This window comes from Cnephaeus nilssonii (genome assembly GCF_951640355.1).
Source record: "Cnephaeus nilssonii genome assembly, chromosome: 10".
Classification (NCBI taxonomy): domain Eukaryota; kingdom Metazoa; phylum Chordata; class Mammalia; order Chiroptera; family Vespertilionidae; genus Cnephaeus; species Cnephaeus nilssonii.
In genome coordinates, this window is record NC_137081.1 from 13,440,540 (window position 1) to 13,464,484 (window position 23,945).

Below are 23,945 nucleotides of genomic sequence, written 5' to 3' on the forward strand. Positions count from 1 at the left end.
AAACATGCTTTCAGGGCTTTTGATGGCTATTGCTAAATTGCCCTCTGGAAAGGCATATTACATTAATTCATGTTCCCAATAGTAAGTAAGCGTGGAGTGCCTGTTTTCCTCTGTTCTTGCCAGCTCTGGCTAATATCATTCATGTTTACTTTCTAAACTGATGGGGGAAAGTGGTCCCTTATGGCTATTTTAACTTACAGGTCTTTTATTACTAATATAATTGTAGATTTGTATATGATTGATCACCATTAGTATTTTTTGTTTGTTTTTTTTCTTTTCTGTGAATTGCATTGTGTACTAGTACATTATATTTTGTGAATCGTCTGCCCATGTTCTTTGCCCACTTTCTGTTGGCTTGTTTGCTTTTACTTGTTTTTGGCTCCTTATGTTAAAGGTAGTTAACCCTTTGTTTTTCATATTCTGTATTTTGTGTTTTGTTCTCAGTTTGTCTGGGAAATTTGTTTATGGTATTTTTTAACTTAAGAAAATTTAAGAAATTTTTATAGTCATTTAAAAAATGATTTCTAAGTTTAATGTCATACTTAAAATGGTGTCTCCTTAATATGCAGCTATATTTTTATAGTAAATGTATGGCTTTACTTTTAAACATATATTCCTTTAATAACTATATTATTATTTGGTATAAGATTTGATGTAAGGATCTAATTTTCCTAAAATGTTTAGTCAGGTCTTCCAAACATATTTATCCTTTATTTACTCCCTTCTCTACCAATTTAAAATGCCATTGTTTCTACATTTTACATTTTTTATGTGAACTTTGTGAAAAATGGTTCACCTATCCAAATTTCAATTGATGGAGGAGGAAAGAGAAGCATGGCGAGAATGAGACTTTTAATAACACTCTCGAGAGCTGGCACCCATTGTACAGGATCACATGTAGGGCAGGGAACGTAGCCTATGTATTTAGACCCTCCTCCAGTTCCTCATTGGCTGAGGACTATTTGATCACCTATTTCCTAATAGGTTGCCTAGGTCTTGCTGTCTCCTATTGGGTTATTTAAAAAAAAAATGGGCTGGGGCCATTCTCTAGTTGCCTCCACCTCCCTTTGTCTAGGGAAATCTTCCTAGGACATGTGCTATCAGCCACAGGTACAGCTCTCATCCTCTCTCTCCACCCCCACGTCCTGTTTGCTCTGGGGAAATTCAGCAGCCGCCTGGCTACATGCTGTTTCTTTACTATGAAGATAAGTCAGAGGCATATTTCTTACAACTTGAATGTCTTCTCAACTTTCTGTTCTGCCGTCTGGGCTGTCTCATCAGACCAGTGCTTGCTGTATCTTGGTTACTGTTGTGGTATACTGTAGTATGAGGTCCTATTGCCACTCTTCTTTTAAAAAAATGTTTGGGTAGTTATTCTTTAAGATGAACTTTAGAATAATTTTGTTAAGTTAAGAAACTTTCTGAAATCTTGTTTGGTATTAGATTCAATTTATAGAGTGTATATATATATATCTATACATATGTACATATATGTATTAAGATTCCCATACATCATACACATGTTAAATTTGCTGCCATTGTTGTCATTGTTAGCAGAAACTTTCCCCCAGAGATTATTCCTAGGTTGTTTTACGGTGCACATAGAAATGTATTTTATTTTTGCATGTTTATCTTATAACCATGCATGCATACCTGGGAAGAATGAATGCTGTATAAGCAAATGTGCACTTTTTCTATATGTACTAAAAATGGTTGAAGCAAGGAGTTCTTTTCTAGGATGTGGTAAGAACTGGACTTGGAGGAAAGTCATTTCTCTGGACAAGGTCATTAGAAAGCAAGCTTGATAGTAATGGATGCATATCCATTCCCTACAATTTCACTATGTGTGATGCCTGGTTTCATACTCGTGTAACTAAATATTGGGCAGATCAGAACATAACCTGGATTAGCAATATTCGACAAACTATAATATTCATTATTTGAAAATTGTTAAAGCGTTTCAGTTATGTGTAACTGTGTTCAAAAATTACGTCACCTTTATTTGGATGCAGTTTTCTTTGTGTTTAAAATTTTTTGTTTCATGACATATGGGGTTGTAAAACCACACATGTGAGAATAACTATAATTGTATCATAGAGGAATTTCAAAATTACTGGTCCACTTTCAGAGATACTGGCAGTCATGTGTTCTAATTTAAAAGTCGGAGAAGAGAAATTGAACATCTTTCTGTTTTATGTAATTAGATGTGTTTCTATTGGTGCTACCTTCTCAGAAGGGAATTCTGAATTGGCGAATCAAGCTAGCTTGAGTCAGGGTGCTCAGCTGTTATATCACCTCAAGTTTGTCCCTTTCCTCCCTCCTAACATCTTCTTTCTCTACTCCCCTTTCTATTAACTTGCAGCCTGCCTGTGTTTCCTGTTTTTAATATACTAGGGTGTTCTTAACTGTATTATGGTGCATGGGACCATTACCTCTGAGATGCAGGAGTGCCTACTCATTAAAATTCTGCTGCAACCTCTTATGTGGTTTAGGAACTCATTAAATTCCCACTGTGACCCTTCAGCAAGCCTACACCCCGACACCTCCATCCTGCTTGTGCTAGGATGTTCTCCACCTGCAGCTCTGTGCCTATGAGGTGTGCCCACATTCCCCAGCCCTGGCCTAGCAGGCCACCTTTGTTTGACCGAATGCAAAGCCTCAATTCAACCGATAATTACTAGCATCCACTTAACATATTTTTACGCCCTTAAGTCCCAACCTTTCCATACCTACAATATTTTAACACAGCTTAAAAGTCTTACTGTATTGTACCCAAAGGAGTACATATCTTCTAGTTGAAACTACTTTTTTTTTTTCATTAAGGTATTATATGTGTACATATCTTACTGAAACAACTTTTGGTATAAAAATACTTGAGGGTGGGATGAAATCAAACTTAAAACCTGAGAAAAGTGATCAAAAAATCATTTTACTTTTAATTCTATTGTTTTCAAAAAGGGAAGCAAGGTAAGGGTAGAAAGATTATTGTAAGGTTACAGTCTTATGTGTGTATGAATGTGTGCCGAGTTTAAGTTCTGTGTCTCTTTTCATTGCAATTTATAGTATTGGATAAATTAAAAATATTTATGTTTAATAAAAGAAAAAGAGAGAAGCCTGTAGGGTAACGAGGGAGCAGGCATGGTGCTTCATTGTACAATGCTCTTATGCTTGAAGCTCCACGAAGTTGAGAATATCCACAGTGACCAGCATTTGTTGTCATTAAATACAAATGTGAGACCTGGTGGGGAGGGTGGCAGCAGACTTCTTGGGTGAATCTGTTAAGGGCCATTTGAAATGATCCAGGGCTCCCAATACTGAGAAGTTAAACACTGTCAGACAGAGGATAATCATGTGAGAGCATTATGAAAATGGGTATTAGCGGCATCCCTTTCTTTCTACGCATAATTTTTCATTCTTTGTTCACATAAATATTGGCTTCTGCTCCAATTCCAGTTTGAACACATATGGAAACTTAATTTATGTGTTTCACCAATGAGACTTGAATTAGGATATTTGTGCTACTGTTCACTTCAGAACAAAGGCATTGTGTCGCACGGCATGGCGGGTCAAGACCTGACAAGTCCAGGCTGCTATAGTGACCCAGCTTCCCAGCTTCCACATCTTCCACTGCTCACTCCTCTCCCAATAGCTACCTGCTGATATCAGGCGCCGAGAAAGAGAAACTGAGGTGCCTACTCAAGACTGTCTTAAAACAGTGGCATGTAAAGCAATTACAGAACCCAAAACAACTGACAGAGGAGACATACTCACACACAGCTTGCTTAGTAGCATCTCACCTTTAGAGTGTTTTTCACCCATAGACTCGCCTGACCTCTCATGTGGAACTTGATGTGCGTACCTGAAATCTGACCTTTATGTAACCAGGTGTCCCACTTTCCCCAGAACTGTCCTTCCTGATGTATGTCTGTTGTCCTAGCATAATTATTAACATACCTCTTTTTTCCTCCCAGAAATGGCCTGATTTGGATAAATAATGGAGCACCCCGTTGTTAAGCCTTGGTGCTTGCTACTCTTCTCCTAGGTTTTCCTCAGCTTTGCTGGTGAGGGAAAGCCCGCCCGCCCTGCTGGCTTCTAGGTCCCCTCAGAAGGGCTTGTTCTGCTCCCAGCAATCCACTCCATGAACTCATCAGAGATACAGCCCGAGGGCTCAACCTGCTCATTTCAGAGACTGGTAGTTCCACTCTGTGCTACAGGGAAGTGAATGAATTTTCGCTCACGGAGAACAGAGGGTTTACCTGGGGCCCAGTGCCGGTCTTTCCTAGGAGTCTTTCTCATCGCCTCTGGCCCTGTTACCTCTGCTGTCTCATTCTGAACAATATGCTTGATTATCCCACTCACCGGCTCTCACGACAGGGTTACCTAAAAGAAAGCACGTGGTTCATTCTTTAGAGCAAGGGATTCAAGTTATTTTCCAAAATACTAGAAGCCATTCACCCTTCATGGTGCGGGCCTGATGTCTCGTAGATGTTGGTTGATGTTTGCTCACACAGCAAATGTTGATTAGGGTTACTGTGCGCTAGGCATCATGCAAGTGCTAAGGATGCTGCGATGAGTGAAAGAAAGTTTTAAGGGAGGGATAGCTGTGGTCAGCCAGGAGGAAAGGATGGAGCAAATGGGGATGTGTGCTATTTGTAGGAGGTGGGAAGGTGGGGTAACGGGCCATGGGAGCATACGGTGTCCTTTTATGTCCAACTCAGTGTCTGTCACAGGCTCCTAGAAAAGGAGCTGTTTTTCTTCTTTAATATTCCCCAAAGCAGTCAATACCTGAAAGAAGTGTGTAACTTGGGGGAGTGGGGTGGAGGGAGAGGCCCTTTAAAATTGAAAAATAGAATAATTAAAGTGACCTTTATCAGACCTGGCAGTTAATGGTTAGAAAACCATCTGCCTTTGTAATTACAAGCAAAAGTAGCAGTCTAAAAGAACTTTTATTTGCCACCCTTAGACATGCTCCAGTGACTGTGTGGTTGAGAATTTTGAAAATAATGAATTACCTGTAGAGAGAGGTAATTAGAATGCAGTTAGCGCAACCTCTCTGTCTCCTGGTGAGACAGGAAGTGTTCCTCAGAGAAATGTTATTATCAACAGCCCTGTTTATGTATATTCCTGGTGCTGCTAGCTGACTTCATTAACTAGATATGAAAGAAGTTTCTGCACCCTGTCAGGTATTCCCAAGTATATAGAGTGAAGAATTGTTACTTTGATTATTATTTAGATTTTAAAAGGGAGTGAGTATGTGCCGTGTAGAATCATCAAGAGGTGCACACATTTAATTAGTAATTCCATTAAAAAAGCCTGTCCAGGGCACAGGCATGTGCTTATTTCTGTGTTGTGAAGGCTGCCCTTTGGCTCATGTAGGAAACCATGCCAGATGCGCAGTGCGACTCCCAGGAACTCTGCTGACTGACTCCGACCCTCCTCCAGCCTCCTCATTCGCTCATTATAGAACTGCAAAATCATTGAGTTCTATCCTATGTTGGTTAAAGAAGTAGTGTCAAGAGTTCCTAACAAGAAAACCTACAGTTAGGTAGAATCACAGAAAACAGACTGTCCGAGCAGGAAGGGACCTGAGATTTCGTCTGCTCCAGCCCTTCCTTTTGCAGAAGAGGAAATGGAGGCCTACATTTAAGACACACATCTGGCTCGTAGCAGAACTACTGTTGTCCTTTAGTTACCCTTAGGACTGTATGAGTTAATACACAGTGCCTAAGACATAGTAAGTGTTCAGTAAACTCGAGTTATCACTTGTTATTACTTCTAGTGGCAGAATTCAAATGAGAATCCAAATGCCCTAAAGCAGCCTAGCGTTCTTTCATATTTTGCATGTCCCACGTTGTATACAGAGAAATGTGTTTGAAGAAGTTGAGTTATGTCAACAGTGACAGCCTCAATGCCATTGCTGAGCGCATGCTCCGTGCTGAGTTATGGGCTAAGCACTGCATATGCGTTTTCGTTGAATCCTCAGTGTCCTGTGAGAGTCACACTCTTTCTCGTCTTCATTTGACTCTCATAAAGGCCGATAGGTAACTTGTCCTTAGTCACACCACGATTAAGGGGCTGGGCTAGGCTTTAAATCCTACTTTGTCTGACTTCAAAATCTATATACATAACTATGATTTTATTTCAGGAGTTGGCAAATTATGGCCCTTGGACCAAAGTCCGGTCCTATCTGGTTTTGTATAATCCTGGATTGAGAATGTTTTTAACAATTTTAAATGGCTGATCAAAAATAAAGAAGAAGAATAGTTCACCGTGTGTGAAAATTATGTGAAATTCACATTTCAGTGGCCATAAATGAACTGTATGGGAACATAGCAGTGTTCTTTTGTTTGCATGTTGTCTGTGGCTGGCTCTGATACAACAGCAGGGTTGAATAGTCGTGTGGCCTGAGCAACCTACTACCCAGCCTGTATTCTATCCTCCTTCCCGGAGATTATGTTTTATGAGATTCTAATTATTTAGAGAACTATAGTGGGATTTTACAGGGCCTAACGCCTCCTGTTCCCTGCCTTCTTTGTTTGTTCTATGTTAATTGACATATCAATCAAATGATGGATAGTGTGTATAAAAGAAGCTCACCCTTGAATACCTGTATCTTGTGTTTTTGAACAGACTGAGGGATGATTCGTTGCTGGACAACCTTGAGACTTGACGATGACCTTTTTTGTTCTCTGGACTGTAGCTACTTGTCTGTGGTGTACATGCCTCTCATATCCACTTACTGAGCTGATTATTTTTCACCCTCCAAGTATCTTAGATGCAGAACTCACTCTGTTGTCTTTCCTTTGTAGTGGCTTGCTGTCTTCTGATTACGTGGAGATTCACTATGAGAATGGGAAACCGCAGTACTCTAAGGTACGGTTAACCGCGTATGAAGTCCTGTAGTATAAATAGACTTAGTCATAGGCCTGGTCAAGGCACACTGCATGGTTTTGATATCTAGCTCAGTAAAAGTATCTGTCGTCTTATACAATGGCCCAAAATGTTTACATTTTTAACTTTAAAGTACACTTAGAAGAAATTTATTAACACTTCCAAATGTTGAAGATAACAGTAGAGATTCAGTATATTTAGGGCAGTAAAGAAACGTTTGTTTTGGTTACACGTACAGTATATTATGTAAGTGAATGGTAAAAAGAGCTCTCCAGTCCCATATCAGCATTTTAAATTAGTAGATAACCAGGCTATGGTCCTAGAAACTGAATGGCAAGATGGGGTGGGTCAATAAGAATGAGTATTTAATCCAAGTGACTTCAGTGCCAGAGAAGGGCAGAGGGCAGGTAGGGGAAGGAAGATTTAGGGAGCACCCTCCCTCTTAATCTCCACAACAATTCTTTGAGGTGGATATTATTATTTCTGTTGTGCAAAGGAAGAAATGAAGGCAGAGAGAAGGCACATAAACCTGCCAGCAAGCATTGTAATAGAAAGGTAATCGGGTGCTTGATTTCCTTCAGTGGGAGGTTAATTTTTGTTCCCTTCAATAAGGAGCAAGTGGGTTTAGATGAGAACCAGAGGTGGATTATTTGTATGGAAGGAACAGTGATTTCTGCCAGTGGAATGGCTCCATCCAGACTCGGATCTGCAGGAAGTCCACAGAGTACCATTGAGCCGAAGCAGTGTCCACGGATACCACAGGCGTGGGAGAGGACACAGAGGGAAACAAACCAAAGTGGGGACAGTCATTGGATTCTTTTTTTTTTTCTAAATTGCTAGAATATCAGTAGAAAAGTGGACCTTTCATGTGTGGGTTTGCTGGGTTGTGCAGCACAGAGAACTGGGTTTGTCAGTCTGATAGCCTCGAAACAAATACTTACTTGTTAATACTGCCCAGGGGGACATGGCATTGCTCAGGATTTATAACTGTCCCATCAACAGTGGGCACATTTGTGATTTGATGTGCGTTCTAAACCTGTGAAATTTTCCGCCACAGATTAAGGATGTCCATATGTTATTTTTACTGGTCCGTCAGATCTTGCCTGAGGCTGCATTTGGGGAGGGGGGAGGGGGTGTTTGAGTCTCCCTAAAAGTTAATGCTGTGGAAAGTGAGCAGAAATGCTAAATCAAGCAAGGTAACGGTGCTTCCTGGCACTTGTACAAGCCACAGCTCTGTCCCCATGCCAGGGCTGGGAGCACTGCGGATGCTGAGTCATGAGTGTGGCGTAGAGATTGCAGAGAACTTTATAGACTCAGCAAACAAGCCACCTTCGCAGGCTGCAGTGACCTGACCTAAACTAATCACTAAGAAGTTTATATGTATATTTTAGAAGCAGAATAGCTAACGGCCTCCAGAGGTCATTGGAGGTCCCCAGAGGAGGTCTTACCATTAGTAAGACACGCCAAATCTTGTGTCAGTTGAAACTAAAATTTAAAACAAAGGGTAGTTCAACGCTGGCCAAACACGTGTTCATTGCAGTTTGTGTTTGTGCTCATTGCTTTTCTCTTATTTATGATCCATTTTCTCCAAACAGCTCATATACCCAATCTCGCTTCATATATGATGAATTAATGGTAACCGTCTGTTTTTTTATGTCTGTATCTGTATATATATATATATATATATATATATATATATATATATATATACCCCTTCCCCCCAAACTTATATGATATGCCCCTTAAATATCTTGTAGCAGGATTTTTTTAAAACTAACAATATTGTAAGTATTTTAGCATACATTAAATAATCTCCTAAACTTTTATTTTAAAAAATACATGATATTCTTTCCTATTTATTTGCTATAATTTGTTTAAAAATCCTAAATTAGTAGATATTTAGATTGTTTCTAATCTTTCACTATACAGCCAACTCTAAAGAAAGGCTTTTCAGACATATTTGAACACATCTTTGATCATTGCTTAAGGATTAATTCTGATAATGGGATTTTTCTGGGTCAAGATGGGCATATTGTTTTAAGGCTTTTGGTACATATTGAATTTTTCTTTCTGAAAGTTTATATAAATTCACATTCCCACCACTATTATATACATATTTTTAAAAACATTGTTTTAAAAACTTCACATTGCATTCCATGTTGTTTAAGAAAATCTTAAACAGAGTACCAGAAATTAACATAAAAGATTGGCTGGGTTAAATAGACCTCCTTTGTGCAAACCTTCTTCCAAAGATCTCAAACTCTTTAGACAAATGTACACATACACAACACACACACACACACACACACACACACACACACACACACACACACACACAGATGCATGCACACACATACACATATACACTATGATTCACATGATTAGAGAGAAACAGATTCATGAATAGCCTGTTGGCTTTCGAGTTAAATATAAATGTGGACATTTAAAATATTCTGGGAATTAATTTGAAACAAAGTGACGAATCCATACTTTGTGAAGCTTGTCTAGGTTTTCCTACTTCATCATCGCCTGGCTCCTACCTAGTTCCCACTCCCAGCTAAGAAGGGGCTCATGTCTTAGGCTTTTCCTTTTGCTGGATGAAAAGACTTCTTTCCTTGTGAAGCAAATATAGGAACTGGAGAGGTCAACCACTAAGGTAACATAGCCTTGGTGCCAGATTGTCAGTAAGTACATAGGGGAGACTTTTGTTCTGCACCCGACATTTCTATTAAACCCCTGTAAGGTGAACCATTAACTCTTAAGTGCTTGCTAATACTTTGGTTTCTCTTCTGCTTATAAAAAGAGCTGCCACCTGGCCAGCAGTGTAAGATGGGATAGAGAGATGCAGTGCTCCCACCCCTACTTCCCTTGACCTTATTGGGTAGGGAAATTGTCCTTTCCTTGCTCTATTCTTTCACCCTGACTTCTTCCTGCTCCCTTGCTCACTCCTGCCCAGGGTCAGAAGAGCGACCTGACTGGTGGGAAGGGGTTGGTCATGACTGTGTAATCCCTTCCTCTCTTTTTTGTGTGATATCACCTCCCTACAGGAAGAGCACCTTCTCTCTACTTTGCCATGCTCTCAGTTGTACAGTGGCCGCCTGGTGTGTGTGTGGGAGGGGAGAGGTGAGAAGGGTTGGTTGCCCCATGTTGTCTGTGCCTGGGTGGGTAAGTCTGGCTAACTCAGAGTGTAGCCTTAGCAGGCCTATTGGATTCTCTGTGAATCCTCTCCTCCAGTATAGTGCTGTCAAAAATGAAGGTGATATATTTTTTATCTGTTTCAGTCCTGTGTCACTCTTTTTGGTTCTAAACTTCATTGGGTACCACTTCACATCCTCTAGGATTGCTATAATGAAAAAGATGGACAATAACAAGTGTTGGCAAGAATGGAGAACTGGAACCCTCCTACACTGCTGGTAGGAATGTAAAATGGTGGAGCTGCTTTGGAAAATAGTTTGGCAGTTCCTCAAAATATTAAGCATAGAGTTACCTTATGATCCAGCAATTCTAAACCCTTACATATCCAAGTGAATTGAAAACATATGTCCAAGCAAAAACTTGTACATGGATATATATATATAGCAGCATTATTTATAATCGCAGAAAATTGGAAACAACCCAAATGTTCATCAGTTGACCAGTATATAAACTAAATGTGGTATATTCACACAAAGAAATATTATTCAGACATACAAAACAATGAAGTACTGATTCATGCTACACCATGGATCAGTCTTGTAGACATTATGCTAAGTGAAAGATGTCAGACACCAAGGACCACATGTTATATGATTGTATTCATTTGAAATGTTCAGAATAGGCAAATCCATAGAGATCAAAAGTAGATTAGTGGTTGCCAAGGGCTTGCGGGGTGGTGGTGCAAAGAAGGAATGGGGAATGACTGCTGGTCCAGTATTTCCTTTGTGAGGTGATGAAAATATCCTGGACTTAGATAGTGGTGATGGTTTCACAACCCTCTGAATATACTGGAAACCACTGAATTGTACTCTTTTAAAGAGGGAATTTTATGGTGTGTCAATTATATCTCGAAGGAAAAAAGCCTCAAATAGGGGAATGGTGGTTTATTTACCTACCTTCTCAACAAACATCCATCTTCTGCTCCGTTAGGATTGGTTTTGCCACTTAGGCGCATGAATAAGCCATTCTTATTTATTAGGTTCCAGGTGCTGGATATACGTCAGTGAACCAAATAGATACAAATCTTTGCCTTCTTTCTTTTCTTTATCACTGTAATCACATCACCCTCCTACAGTGTTTTTTTGTGCTTTCCTTATCAAATCTGTACTGTGGCACAGCTCAAGTTCCCTTCTTCCCCGAAGACTTCCGGGCAGGAATTGTCAGAGGGAATGGGCCTTCGTGGGCTTGGCTCAGGGCAGGCCTGAAAGTTAAAAAAAAAATCCCCATGAAATCAAAGAAAGCAGACAGTACTGGCTCCTCACAAAGCTATTTTAAGTTTGAATTGTATAATTTTGTGTGAGCTATTAAAAATTTATATGGCATTGGTACAGCCAAACTGTTTTCATACTTGAACATCACTGCCCATCCCCCCCCCCTTCAGTTTAATGAAGGTAAATAATTAAACTGGTGTTACGGTCACAAGTTCTCTGATTCTCTAAAATATTTTTTCATTTTCTTATTCTGCCACATTCGAATTCAGATATATGTGTCCAATTATAGATATTTTTTTTCTCTTTTGCTTACCAGCCCACTGATTTATTAAATAGGATTGATACACCCTGCTGGTTGATAAGTCTGAGGAATTTAAAGATATGCATATAGAATAGTGAATATATTGTTGTATTTAGAAATAGAGCCTGGAATATCAAATAGGAACTAAGGGCTATGTAGTTTCTTTTCAAACGTTTATCCACATGTTCAGGAGTTGATTGACAAAATCAGAACTTGGTCACCATGAACGGCCGGGTTTAGGAGAGTTTCTTAATGAAGATGATATGAACTGGGTGATAGAACTTGACTGAAGCAGATGAGATCATCAAACAGACACAAAGGTGGGGCAATTTTAGAGTAAAGTAAATGGAAACAATAGGTTTCATTTTCCAAAAGGTTGTATTTAAAGTGAGTAGAATAAAAAAAACCCCATTCCTTCATTTGATCCTGGGAACCAAATCTTTTGCCCCTCTGTGTTATCAGTAGGCTCACAGAGTCGCTGCCCCAGCCACGTCTGATAATGAAGTGTTTTCAAGGATGCACATGGCTTCCATGTTTCCGTATTTGCAGGAGTGGCCTGGTGGTTTCCAGGGGACTCCTTAGCTTGGCAGCCTTGTGGAGCCGTGTCCGTTACCGGAGCATCACCTGGCCATGGAGCGCTCAGCTCTGTGCCAGTGGAAGGCTGAGAAAGTTGGGAGCATACTACTAGGATTTTTAAGTTCCTTTGACTAGCCAGTAACTCTCACTTATCAGGTGTTCCACTTTGTTCAAATTAACTAACTGTTTTGTATCCCCAAATGCCCCCGGGGGGCCACATAGACTTGTGTCGTGTGCGGAATGAGCCCTTTGAGGCCCCCCTCCCTACTGTTTGCCTGGTCACAGGTGTGTGCCACTCATAGGCGGTGGTCTCCGATTCACTGGCCAGCACTCTTGAGCTGCTTGAGGCCTTCCTTACTAATCCGAGAGCCTGAAGATGTGGGATTCATTTTGGCTTTTGCTGCCGTTGGAAGGGCATTTTAACACTGTCTCCCTCTCTGTGCGTGGAGATAGTGGTTACTGTGAGATAGTGGGTGTTCAAGATGGCTAGTTCTCGTGTGGAAGGCACCCCAAGCTGACTGCCCAGTGCCACTGGGGACAAAGCCCACTAGAAGTGGCCTCTTTGTCTGCTCCACTACTGTTACCTACCCTGTTACCCAAGAGGGAATGCCTCTTTCCAGTTGGGATTTATGTAATATGAAATACCTCAGGATGTTCCTTCGCAGTGGTATTTACAAAATGCTGCATAGATCCGGAGAGTTGCCAGATAGTATTTCACTGGTAATGCTTTTTTGAAAACTTGGTATATATTTAGTAATTGGTAACTCAGAAAATCCTTTAATACTACTAACACCCATACAGAATTAGAACCTGCCAAACTATTTATAGTGCTTAGTATAACTACATAATTAGACATTAACACTTTCTTGTGATGATAAACATCAGGGATTGGATGTTACCTCAAGTCTCGTTTGAGGTCTGGAAAATATGGTGCTTCACATTTAAATATACAGGGAACTAAAGCAGTTTCCTTCAGACAATACCCTGCCTTAATTAAAACAGGTAACAATGGCCTTTATACTGAGAGAGCATCAACCTTCAGTTTCCAATGCAAGTTAAATCTAAAAAAGAACTTGGGAATATTTTCTGGGGAAAAATGAATATTTTTAGGAGTATCTGGAAAATACAGTTTTTCTTAGAAAGGTCAAGTAAATACGACAGTGTTTGCTATGCATTTCTAATAATCATCTGATTTAAGATAGCCTTTTGGTATGATACAAAGTGCTAAATAACCAGATTGATGGAATTTGCAGTTACCTGTGACTGTTTTTAGAATCATGTGAAGAGTCTGAAGTTTAGTTATAGAGTCATGACCTGGATTCTGAAAGTGCTGAGATGGGTGATACCATTTGTCCTTATATGTTCCAGAGTTGAATTTGCAAATAGAATTTGACATATTATATACAAGTTAAAATATATATTCAAGGTTGTTGTATGAGAACTGAAAAGCAACCCTTTATAAAATATTAACAGGGTTATAATACCAAATTTAGACAACCAACACTGAAAATTGGTATTATGCCCTGAGGCTATTGTAGTACAGTATAATAAGCAGTGATCAGAATGACTATAAATCATCAATAAAAAGTCAAAGTATGTCCAGTATATTCTATTTAAGAAAATAAATAGGAAGTTTCTGGTTAAACAATGTGACTTCAATGCTTATATTTATTCCCTTCTATAACCCACTCAAATAGCAGTTAAGAAATAAAAAGGGCAAGCCAAGAGAAGAAATGCTAGCAGATGTGAGGTGTCCATAAAATTGTACGAGAGAGAAAATGGATGAGGAGTAATTGTCTGAGGTTTGAGCTTTTCCAGCTCTCCCAAGTTCTTCTGGGCAAACTCCAGAAGCCAGCCAGCTCATGTCACTTCACCCAGAAAGGCTTAGGAATTACAGAAAGGTTGGTTAAAAGTCTGCCTAGAGTCTATTTAAATCCCTGATATACTCCATACCTCTTATAGCCAGATAGCCATATCTTCTGTACTCTGGTAGAAGTCAGTTTTTAGAGAAATATGGAAAGGGGGGAATTATCAGAGAAACAGAAGTCTCCCAGAACTGAAGCACATGCATTTTCTTGATTAAAAGGTATAACAGAATGCCCAGCACAATGAATAAGCAAAGACCCACACCAATGCTTGTCATCAGATTTTATGAAAATGGGGATAAATAAAATTTCTCAAAGTCTTCATGAAAAGGGAAAATAGATACAATCGAAGATACTATCTATCATTAAAATTACATCCAACTCACAACAGGAACATAGAAGTTGTGAGACTATGCAAAATGAAAGTAATCTCTAATCTAGAATTCTCTACCCACCCAAATGATCACTCAAGTTTAAAGACAGAAAAAGAAATTTTCAGTTGTGCAAGTTCTCACCAACTTTATCTCCCATGAACACTTTTTCAAGAAAGTACCAGAGAATGTGTGCCTCCAGAAAAGGGGAGGGTGAGATAATGAATGGAGAAGACATGGGGTATAGGAATCAATATAGCAGGTGAGCGAAGGGAGTTCACAGGGTGATGCTGCAGAGAAGTCCTGGCTGGCAGGTATGCCTCAGGCCTAGTAGGAGGTCAAAGGGAAACCATAAGGATGTCTCCAGGAACAAAATGTATGTGATAAATTACCTGATACGTTTGATGATAAGAGGAGAGTTGTAGATAATATTTTAGATAGTGGGGCTATTAAATACATGGGAAAACCAGCAAACAGGAAAACAAAGCAAACATACTTGAAAAAATTTAAAATGGAGCAAAAAGAATATGTAATCACAGTGGCACAACTATGTACAATTTTTGCATAGTTGTAATAGAAACACTAAACATCAATTTAACCCAAAACTGGTGATGCGTATTGGAATGTATTGAGGGCAAGAGGGTTGTTAAGATTCTATATTAGGAAGATATTTCTAAAGTGAAATCAGGACAGAGGAGTAAAAATGTTCCATTTAGAAATACATAGGTAAATGACAGAAGAAGCAGATAAAAATGATTGTTGTGGAGGTGAGGAGAGAGGGCGGAAGGAAATAGCTATTTTTTTTTAAAAAAATAGGCCTTATAGTTACTATTTGATTTTGAAAACGAATTTTTATATTATTTCCAAATTTTTTTTAAAAAAAACTAATTTTTAATAGTAGGAAAGGAATTAGTAGCATTTTATGTAAATTTCCATAAGAAATGATTACAAATTACAACATTGGGGTCTGTCCTCAGTTAGGTAGAGGACCTTATTCCAAAACAGTTTCTGTTAAGTATCCACTCCCTTCCATGCTTAAGAAAGGTATATAAGTTGTACCAGTGGCATTGGTGACTTATTCCCATAAAGCCTTTTCTCCTCATTAAATTTTATAGGCACATGCTTGTCATAGGAAAGTTGAAAAGTTGCCTAGCGCTCTTTGAGATTTCATATTAACCAGGAGGAGGTTTGAAGACCATCCTCACAGTTGTTTTTGCTTTATAGACGTGTCCCAAAGAGTGAATCGTGCAGCAGAAAGCATAATTTCTCAAACCTTCTGCGTTGTAGGGTGGAGAGCACTGTTATTACCATGGAAGCATCCGAGGTGTCAAGGACTCCAGGGCAGCTCTGTCGACCTGCAATGGACTTCAGTACGTGGGACTCTCATTGGGAGAATGGACTTGCTTCCATCCATTCGTCCTTTCCATCTTTTCTTTCATAGATATGTCTTGTAGTGACTCTTCTGCGCCAGTCCCATGTTAGGGACTGGATACGGAGTGATGAACAAGGAGGGCATAATCTCTATTTTCCTAACACTTAGAGATTCCTAGACTAAACAAATGATTACACAGATTAATATTTAATTTGCCTTTTTGGTAGGTACTGTGAAGGGGAAGGGCAGGGACTTATAGGGTGACCTAACCTAGATCCAGGAATGTTTCCCAGAGGTAGATGCTGGAGAACATATCAGCTGGATCAGACCTAAGGATAACTAGGCGTTAGCCAGGTGAGGGGGGTGTGAAAGAGAGGAGCTCATGCATTGGCTTTGAGGCAGGCTTTAAAAAACACCTGTAGCTGCCTTTAGACCCGAACACAAAACACGCCATGTAAAGATCTATTTGTGCTCATGTGAAGAAAAAGGATCTTGAAAATCTGATCTCTGTACATAATAAAAATTTCTGTATCTCCAAAAATTAAGTGTGATTTTCAGCACAGAGGCATTCTGCTTAATGGAAATTCACAATTTGCAAGCGTAAAGATCCTTCATTTGCCTCTTTCAAATCAGATGGTTTTAGATTATTGTTACACATGAAGAACCTGACTATTTTCTTACCGATGATATTGGATTTGCATAACAAGAAATTTGGACTAGTTGTGCATTATTCTGGAGAAATAATTTGCAATACTGGAACTGCATGAACAGTCCAATCCCAGATTAACCTTCTAATCTGTCCATTTAATTAAAAAATTAATCATATCATGTATAATTTGTCTGCTCTTGGTGTATACTTTTTGCACCCTGTGTGGCCTAGAGGCTGTCTAGTGTAGTGTGGGGATCACCATGGGATTCTGTACAAATACATAGTTTAGGTTTGAGGCAGTATAAAGGTATTTATGTAGATATACTCTTTCTTTTTAAAGATGCAATATGCAGCTCCCCTGCTATTTCTTGCTGTTTGCTGTAATTGTTAATTTTCTCCTTGTGTGGTTTCTCGCACTGCAGTGGTATGTTTGAAGATAATGCCTTTGTGTATATGATTGAACCACTGGAGCTGATTCATGATGAGGTAAGTCTGGCTGTGACATCAGTTTCCTTGTGATGTTTTATTCTTTTAGCATCTTTGCCTTTGAGCAATAAAGAGAACATAATGTAGATTTCAATGTGCATTTATACATAGCACCTTTTTCAAACTTGGGGGTGGGGAGGTGGGGGAGAGAGAGAGAGAGAGAGAGAGAGAGAGAGAGAGAGAGAGAGAGAGAGAGAGAGAGAGAGAAACATTCTTGTGACACATGCCCCGACTGGGATTGAACCCACAACCTGGGTATATGCCTTGACTGGTAATCCAACCCACCACCTTTTAGTGTATGGGACAACCCTCCAACCAACTGAGCCACACTGGCCAGGGCTAAACTAGCTTTTATTCTCACTCCTCCTTTAGATAATTGTACAACTATTAAGCATGTACTTAACTTTTGTGAGTCTGAGAATCTTCAATGGGGAAATTTGTGGGTTGAACTATGATTATATTTAATATTTAGGTTTCTTTAGAGGTAGGGGAGAAAATAATGTTTAGAGTCATTCACAGGCCATCAACTAGACAAAAAAATCATGAGGACATTATGCTAAGTGAAATAAATCAGGCAGACAAAGAGAAGTACTGTATAATGTCACTTATCTGTAGGGGCTCTAAAAAAAACAACTTATAGAAATAGAAAACAGATAAGTGGTTACCAGAGACCAATGGGGAAATGGGTGAAGATGGTCAAAAGGTACATTCTTCCAGTTATAAGATTACTAAGTTCTGGGAGTGTAATATACACCATGGTGACTATAGTTAACAATACTGTATTGTATATTTGACAGTTGCTAAGACAGTTGATCTTAGTTCTCATCACAAGAAAACATTTTGTATCATGTGAGGCGATGGCTGTTCACTAAACTTATTGTGAAGGTCATTTTGCATTATATACATATATCAAATCGTTATGCTCTACACCTTAAACTTAGACCATATTGTATGTCAATTATATCTCAATACACTCTAATAGTGTTGCTCACTAATAGTATGTAGACAAATTTAAAATTTGATATATGTTCATCAAATACTGTAATGAGAGTTACTACATGCTGGGTACTATTTTAGGTGCTGGGGATAAAATGGTGAACAAAATAGATATAGATCCTGGACCTAATGGATTTTATAGTCTACAGGGGCAGACAGGAATAAACAGGCTGGATAATTACATATGGTATATTAGACAGTGATACATACTAAGGATTAAAAATGAAGCCAAATGGAGTTAAACCTTCACTTTAACTATCCAGGGAAGGGCACAATGGGAAAGTAGTTTTGAATGAAGACCTTCAAGGCATTAGGGAGCTGGAAGGACATTTCAGGAGAAGAGCAAATGCAAAGGCCCTGAGCAGGACTGTTCAGGGAGTTAAAGGAACCCAGGTTGGAGAGGAGTTAAAAGGGTGGGCGGAGGGGTGGGGGGAGGGGAATGGTAGCCGACAAAGGCACTGAGAGGTAACAGTAGGGAAACTATGTCAGTGGAAAGCACTGCTACTGGGGAAATATTGTGAGAGTGAAAGGATCAGAATATTGCAATCATTTGATGGGGAGCAGAAAATGATTTTGATCTTCAGAGATTTCAAATGTAGAAAAAATAAATTTTGAAACAGGTAGCCCGGCTGGTGTTGCTCAGTGGTTGAGCATTGACCTATGAACTAGAGGAGGTCATGGCTCGATTCCCGGTCAAGGCACATGCCTGGGTTGTGGGCTGGATCCCCAGTAGGGGGTGTGCAGGAGACAGCTGATCAACGATTCTCATCATTGATGTTTCTATCTCTTTCTCCCTCTCCTTTCCTCTCTGAAATCAATAAAAATATATTTTAAAAAAGAAACAGGTAATAGTCATGTATGTAGGCTATTGATAATAACATTTGGACACATTTTATTTTTTTGTTGTGGCAATGTATGAATATGGGGTAAGTTTCAAATTTGAGACAGAAAAGTCACTAAATTTTAAATGGTAAATGTGTGAATAACCCTATATAATTTTTCAACTGGTAACTATAAAAACAGATAATGAGACAACACCACCTAGATAAAGACATTTTGATTAAGTAAAATGTTTGTCCTGTACTACAGTGGTAGGTAGAAAACCGGTATATAGCAAAATAATTTGATGAGTTCAGCAAAAAATTAACTTTGATTTCTGGCATTAATTAATAGCCCTCTTACCCCCCAAAAAACAAAATAAAGTAAAACCTACAGAACAAAACCAAAAAGTAACAACTCCCTGCCCTAACCACTGTGGCTTAGTTGGCTGGAGAGTCGTCCCATGCACTGAAAGATGGTGGTGAGGGGGATATTCGGTTCCCATCAGGGCACATACCCAAGTTATGGATTCGATCCCCTGTTGGGCCACTTGTAGAAGGCAATGCATTGATCTCTCTCTCTCTCTCTCTCTCTCTCTCTCTCTCTCTCTCTCCCTCCCTCCCCTTCTTGCTCTCTCTAAAACCTATTACAACAGCAACTCCCTAAGCCTTAGAGTTTTGTGTGTTTTTTTAAAGCCTTGAGATTATTTTTCAAGACATTCCTAATAGGGCAATTTTGTAGATTTGATGAATTAACAAATGTATGTGACTGTATCTACTAAACTATTAAAGAGATTTATAAATATAAGCTGCTGTTATCCTAATGGTTATAGCATTGACTTTGCATCGTTATGCCCATAACCCTATTCTTCCAGGATTGCTTGTTACATGCTTAGAGCTATTTTCTTTTTGCCTCCTTTCTTACTGCCTACCTTTTCTTCCAATTTTTATTTTTACTTTTTTCGGTTACAGTTGACATTCAATATTATATTAGTTTCAGGTGCATAATGGTGAGACTTACATAACTTAGGAAGTGGTCCCCCTGATACATTTAGTACCCACCTGGCACCATACATAGCTATTACAATATTATTGACTATATTCCATGTGCTGTACTTTACATCCCCATGAATATTCTGTAACTACCAGTTTGTACTTCTTAATCCCTTTCCCTTTTCCACCCACCCCCTAACCTCCCTCCCATCTGGCAACTATCAGTCTGTTCTCTGTATCTATGAGTCTGTTTTCTGTTTTGTTTGTTCATTTATTTTTGTTGTTTAGTTTCCACAAATAATTGAAATCATATGGTAGTTGTCTTTCTCTGTTTGACTTATTTCACTTCATGTAGCAATTTGTCCTTTTCTTCACCACCAGTGGAAGGAAAGGAACAGTACTTGAAACTTTAAATTAGTCAGTTTTAAAATTGTGTTGCTAAACTAGTTGTGTCATTACTCTAGGCATCTTTTTACCTCTTATAGGAATTAAGAGTTTACTATACTCAATTTTAGATTTTTTTGATATTTTGTTTATTATTATTAATTTTAGTCTGCTTTATAATAACTCAAATAATAAGGATGGGATGCTTCTAATGAGAATTTGTTATCTGTTAAACAGTGAATGGATACTAAAACTCTTAATTATTGTAAGCCTTTTATGTAATCTATTAAGAACACTTTTTCAAAAACCAATTTTCTGATTATAAGACTGATATATTATAGGAAATTCAGAAAAGCAAAAATAAGCAAAAACTTTACAAAACATTAATTACATATTATCCCATCCCCCAGAAATAACTTCTCTTCGATTTTCAGTGAATTTCTTTCACTTTTCCAAGATATAGCCCCACATACTTAAAAATAAATTGGATCATTATTTTGTAATATAATTTTAATTCAGTAATGTATCTCTCTGAGCTTCCATATCTTTATTTGTAAAATGGGGATGAAATATGCACTGTATGGAGTTCTTGTGAGAATTAAATTGTGTAATGTGTTCATTAACAGTGCCTGGCACATACAATGCACCCAGTAATGGGAGCTAATAGTAATAATAGTCATGGAAATAAGTCATTTCTAGAAGTGTAATTTCTAGGGGAAAGGATATTAATGTTTTCAAGACTGTTGATAGAATTGCTAAATTTCTTTTTGAACTATGCTTCCAATTTTCTCCTACCAGCAGTGTATAAGAGTACTTTTCGCCTTGTAGCTATAATTAACTTTGGTTATCATAATCTTTAAACCTTTGCCAACTTGAAGGCACAAATTTGTATATCTTTAAATTTTTTTTCATTTTGATGAAATATTAAAGAATTCATCATTTTTTTCATAAATGCACTGGCTATTTGTGTTTCTTTCTTAGGAATATCCTATTCATGTCTTTGGAGAAAGCTCAGACTTAAGAGTAACTAATAAAACTATTGCTTTTATCTAAGCTGGAACAATTGGATGATACTCTATTTTAAGTTTCAATACAACATATATTTTTCATTCTTTAAGTGTATATACACTGAGTGGCCAGATTATTATGATCTCTGAACGCATAATAATCTGGCTACTCAGTATATATATCTCAGAGGCCCCGTGCATGAATTCATGCATGGGTGGGGTCCAGCCAGCCTGGCCAGGGGAAGGGGACATGGGCGGTTGGCAGGCCTGCCTGCTGGTCGAACTCCTGGTCGAGGCGACAATTTTCATATTAGCCTTTTATTATATAGGATATACACTGAGTGGCCAGATTATTATGCGTTCAGAGATCATAATAATCTGGCCACTCAGTGTGTGTGTGTGTGTGTATATATATAATTGATTTTAGAGAGAAAGGGAGAGATAGAAACAAAAGTGGTAAGAGAGAATCATCAATTAGCTGCCTCCTGCATGCCCTACACTGGGGATCGAGCCCACAACCTGGAATCGAACGCAGGGGCCCTGCCTGACTGGGAATCGAACCATGACCTCCTGGTTTATGGGTTGACGCTCAACCACAGAGCCATGTCGGCCGGGCTATACTTTTAATTCTTGGTAGCTAAAACATTAGCGATTGTAGGAAGGCTTTTAAGGAAAGTTCTAATACTGTTCTGTAGAGTTATAATCACATCCTGCTTTTCAATAGTCTGCAATTGTTTTTGTTTCAGAAAAGCACAGGTCGACCACATATAATCCAGAAAACCTTGGCGGGACAATATTCTAAGCAAATGAAGAACCTCAGTAAGTTTTAATTCAAGTAGCCATTCTATTTTGTGTGATAGGAGCTGTGACTTGGTGGAACTAGGTAGGCAGGCAGGCTTGCTGGGAGGCAGAGCTGACTTGAGATCTGGAGTGAGCGGTGTGGTGGGCTGTGGGGTGAACGGTGGCTTTCTTGTATTGAGATGTGGATACGTATAAGACGACTGGGCGTATAAGATTTTCCTGGGTTAAAAAGTCATCTTATACGCCAGAAAATACGGTAGTCCAATATATCTAATCCATTATATCTAATCCCATCAATATAATCCAATATACCGTATTTTCCGGTGTATAAAACAACTTTTTAACCCAGGAAAATCTTATACGCCCAGTAGTCTTATACACTGGAAAGTACAGTAGTTGTTTTCAATGGAGAGACTGAAAAATGAAGCCCGGGAATGAAGTGGTGTTAGGAACCAGAGTGTAAGGCCAAATTTAGGAGTAATTTACAGTGAGGTTCATACTTAAATTTCCCTGGCAGTTTACTGCTCTTCAGCCAACTTGCATTGTCTCTCTTTTATGTCTCTTTCTTAAAAAGACATCTTAAGCATGCTGATTTGCAAAAGCTTCTTTTGGATTATTGCAGTACATGATGTTACTACTTCTGTATACTGATGCCAATAGTCTTTAATAATTTATGCAAAAGCTTATGGCATACATTATTATTTTTTAATTTAATCCTCACCTAAGGATATGTTTCTTGATTGATTTGAGAGAGAGTGAGACAGAGAGAGAGAGAGTGAGACAGAGAGAGAGAGAGAGAGAGAGAGAGAGAGAGAGAGAGAGAACCATCGATGTGAGAGAAAAACTTCAATGCATTGCTTCCCGTATGCTCCCTGACTGGGAATCGAACTCTCAACTTTTTGGTGTACGGGACAATGCTCCAACCAACTGAGCCACCCAGCAAGGGCATGGCATACATTATTTTTAATTCTAAAATGAATTATATACTTAATATATACTAAACTGTAGAATGCTTTAAAATTTTCAGAAATTGAGGTGGTTATAGGTAGTTATAGGTCAAATATGCATATTCTAATGAGTCTTGAAAAACTCATTATGTTATTGATGGTATTTGAAAGAAAATTATGTTTGAATTATATTATAATTTATTAATTACAAATTGAAATATATTTGTGACTGTGAGACTATGAAGTGTTTATTGATTAGTGTGCATTTTCCACTTTCATTTTGATTTTAGATGAAATATGCTCTCCAGGCTGCTCTGCCTTCGTATAATATTTGAAAAACATACTCCCATTGAAGTACAGTCGAGCATAAGTTCTGGTATTCCTTTTTTTTTTTTACTCAGGTGTGGAAAGCAGTGATCAGTGGCCCTTTCTATCTGAATTACAATGGTTGAAAAGGAGAAGGAGGAGAGCAGTGAATGTGAGTGTGGCATTAAGCCACAGGTGGGGCCATTTCACTTTGTTAAATTGTTGCCTGTCATCATACAGTGTTTAAGTGTACCTAAAACACTTTGGATTTGGGCAACTTCCTCTGACACACAAAAACAACAAGCCCAAACCCCTATAAGTTGAGTTTTATAGACATATTGCTTTTTATTCATCTTTCCCTACTAACAATAACAAGCTGATTCCGGTGTTCTATGAGCCCTAGTGGTCATATAAGGAATGTGTTATTTTAGTTCTGTTTTTAAATGAAAATTGCAGTGCATATTTTTCTATTGAAAATATAGCTGACTTTTAAAAAATATGTCTTGTATAGCATCATATAAAACATTTCTGTTAACAAGAGAAATAGGGGAAGGAGTTAGGTTTTTAAATGTTGGCTAATAATGCTTTTTATTTCTTTCAAATTAAAAACTCCGTTATACCAAACTTTGAAGCTGGATGTGTTTTTCTGAACAGAATGAATCTACTTGACCATTAGTATTATGATAGTTACTAAATAAGAATTGTGTAATTATATAATCAACAATTGTCTTTTGGCTCCCATGTATTGATACTTGTATAGGGGCTTTGTAACTGAA

At 38.5% G+C, this 23,945-nt stretch overlaps 1 protein-coding gene across 2 annotated transcripts in view; it reads left to right on the forward strand.

The window, feature by feature from the left end:
- Positions 1–23,945, forward strand: part of ADAM23 (ADAM metallopeptidase domain 23) — a 153,277-nt gene that overhangs the window by 68,124 nt on the left and 61,208 nt on the right. For both annotated transcript variants that reach the window (XM_079781845.1, XM_079781846.1), the window contains exons 4-8: positions 6,810–6,873; positions 15,698–15,780; positions 16,854–16,917; positions 21,862–21,934; positions 23,265–23,341. In XM_079781845.1, coding sequence (XP_079637971.1) covers positions 6,810–6,873; positions 15,698–15,780; positions 16,854–16,917; positions 21,862–21,934; positions 23,265–23,341 — 361 coding nt within the window. The remainder of the gene's footprint in view (positions 1–6,809; positions 6,874–15,697; positions 15,781–16,853; positions 16,918–21,861; positions 21,935–23,264; positions 23,342–23,945) is intronic.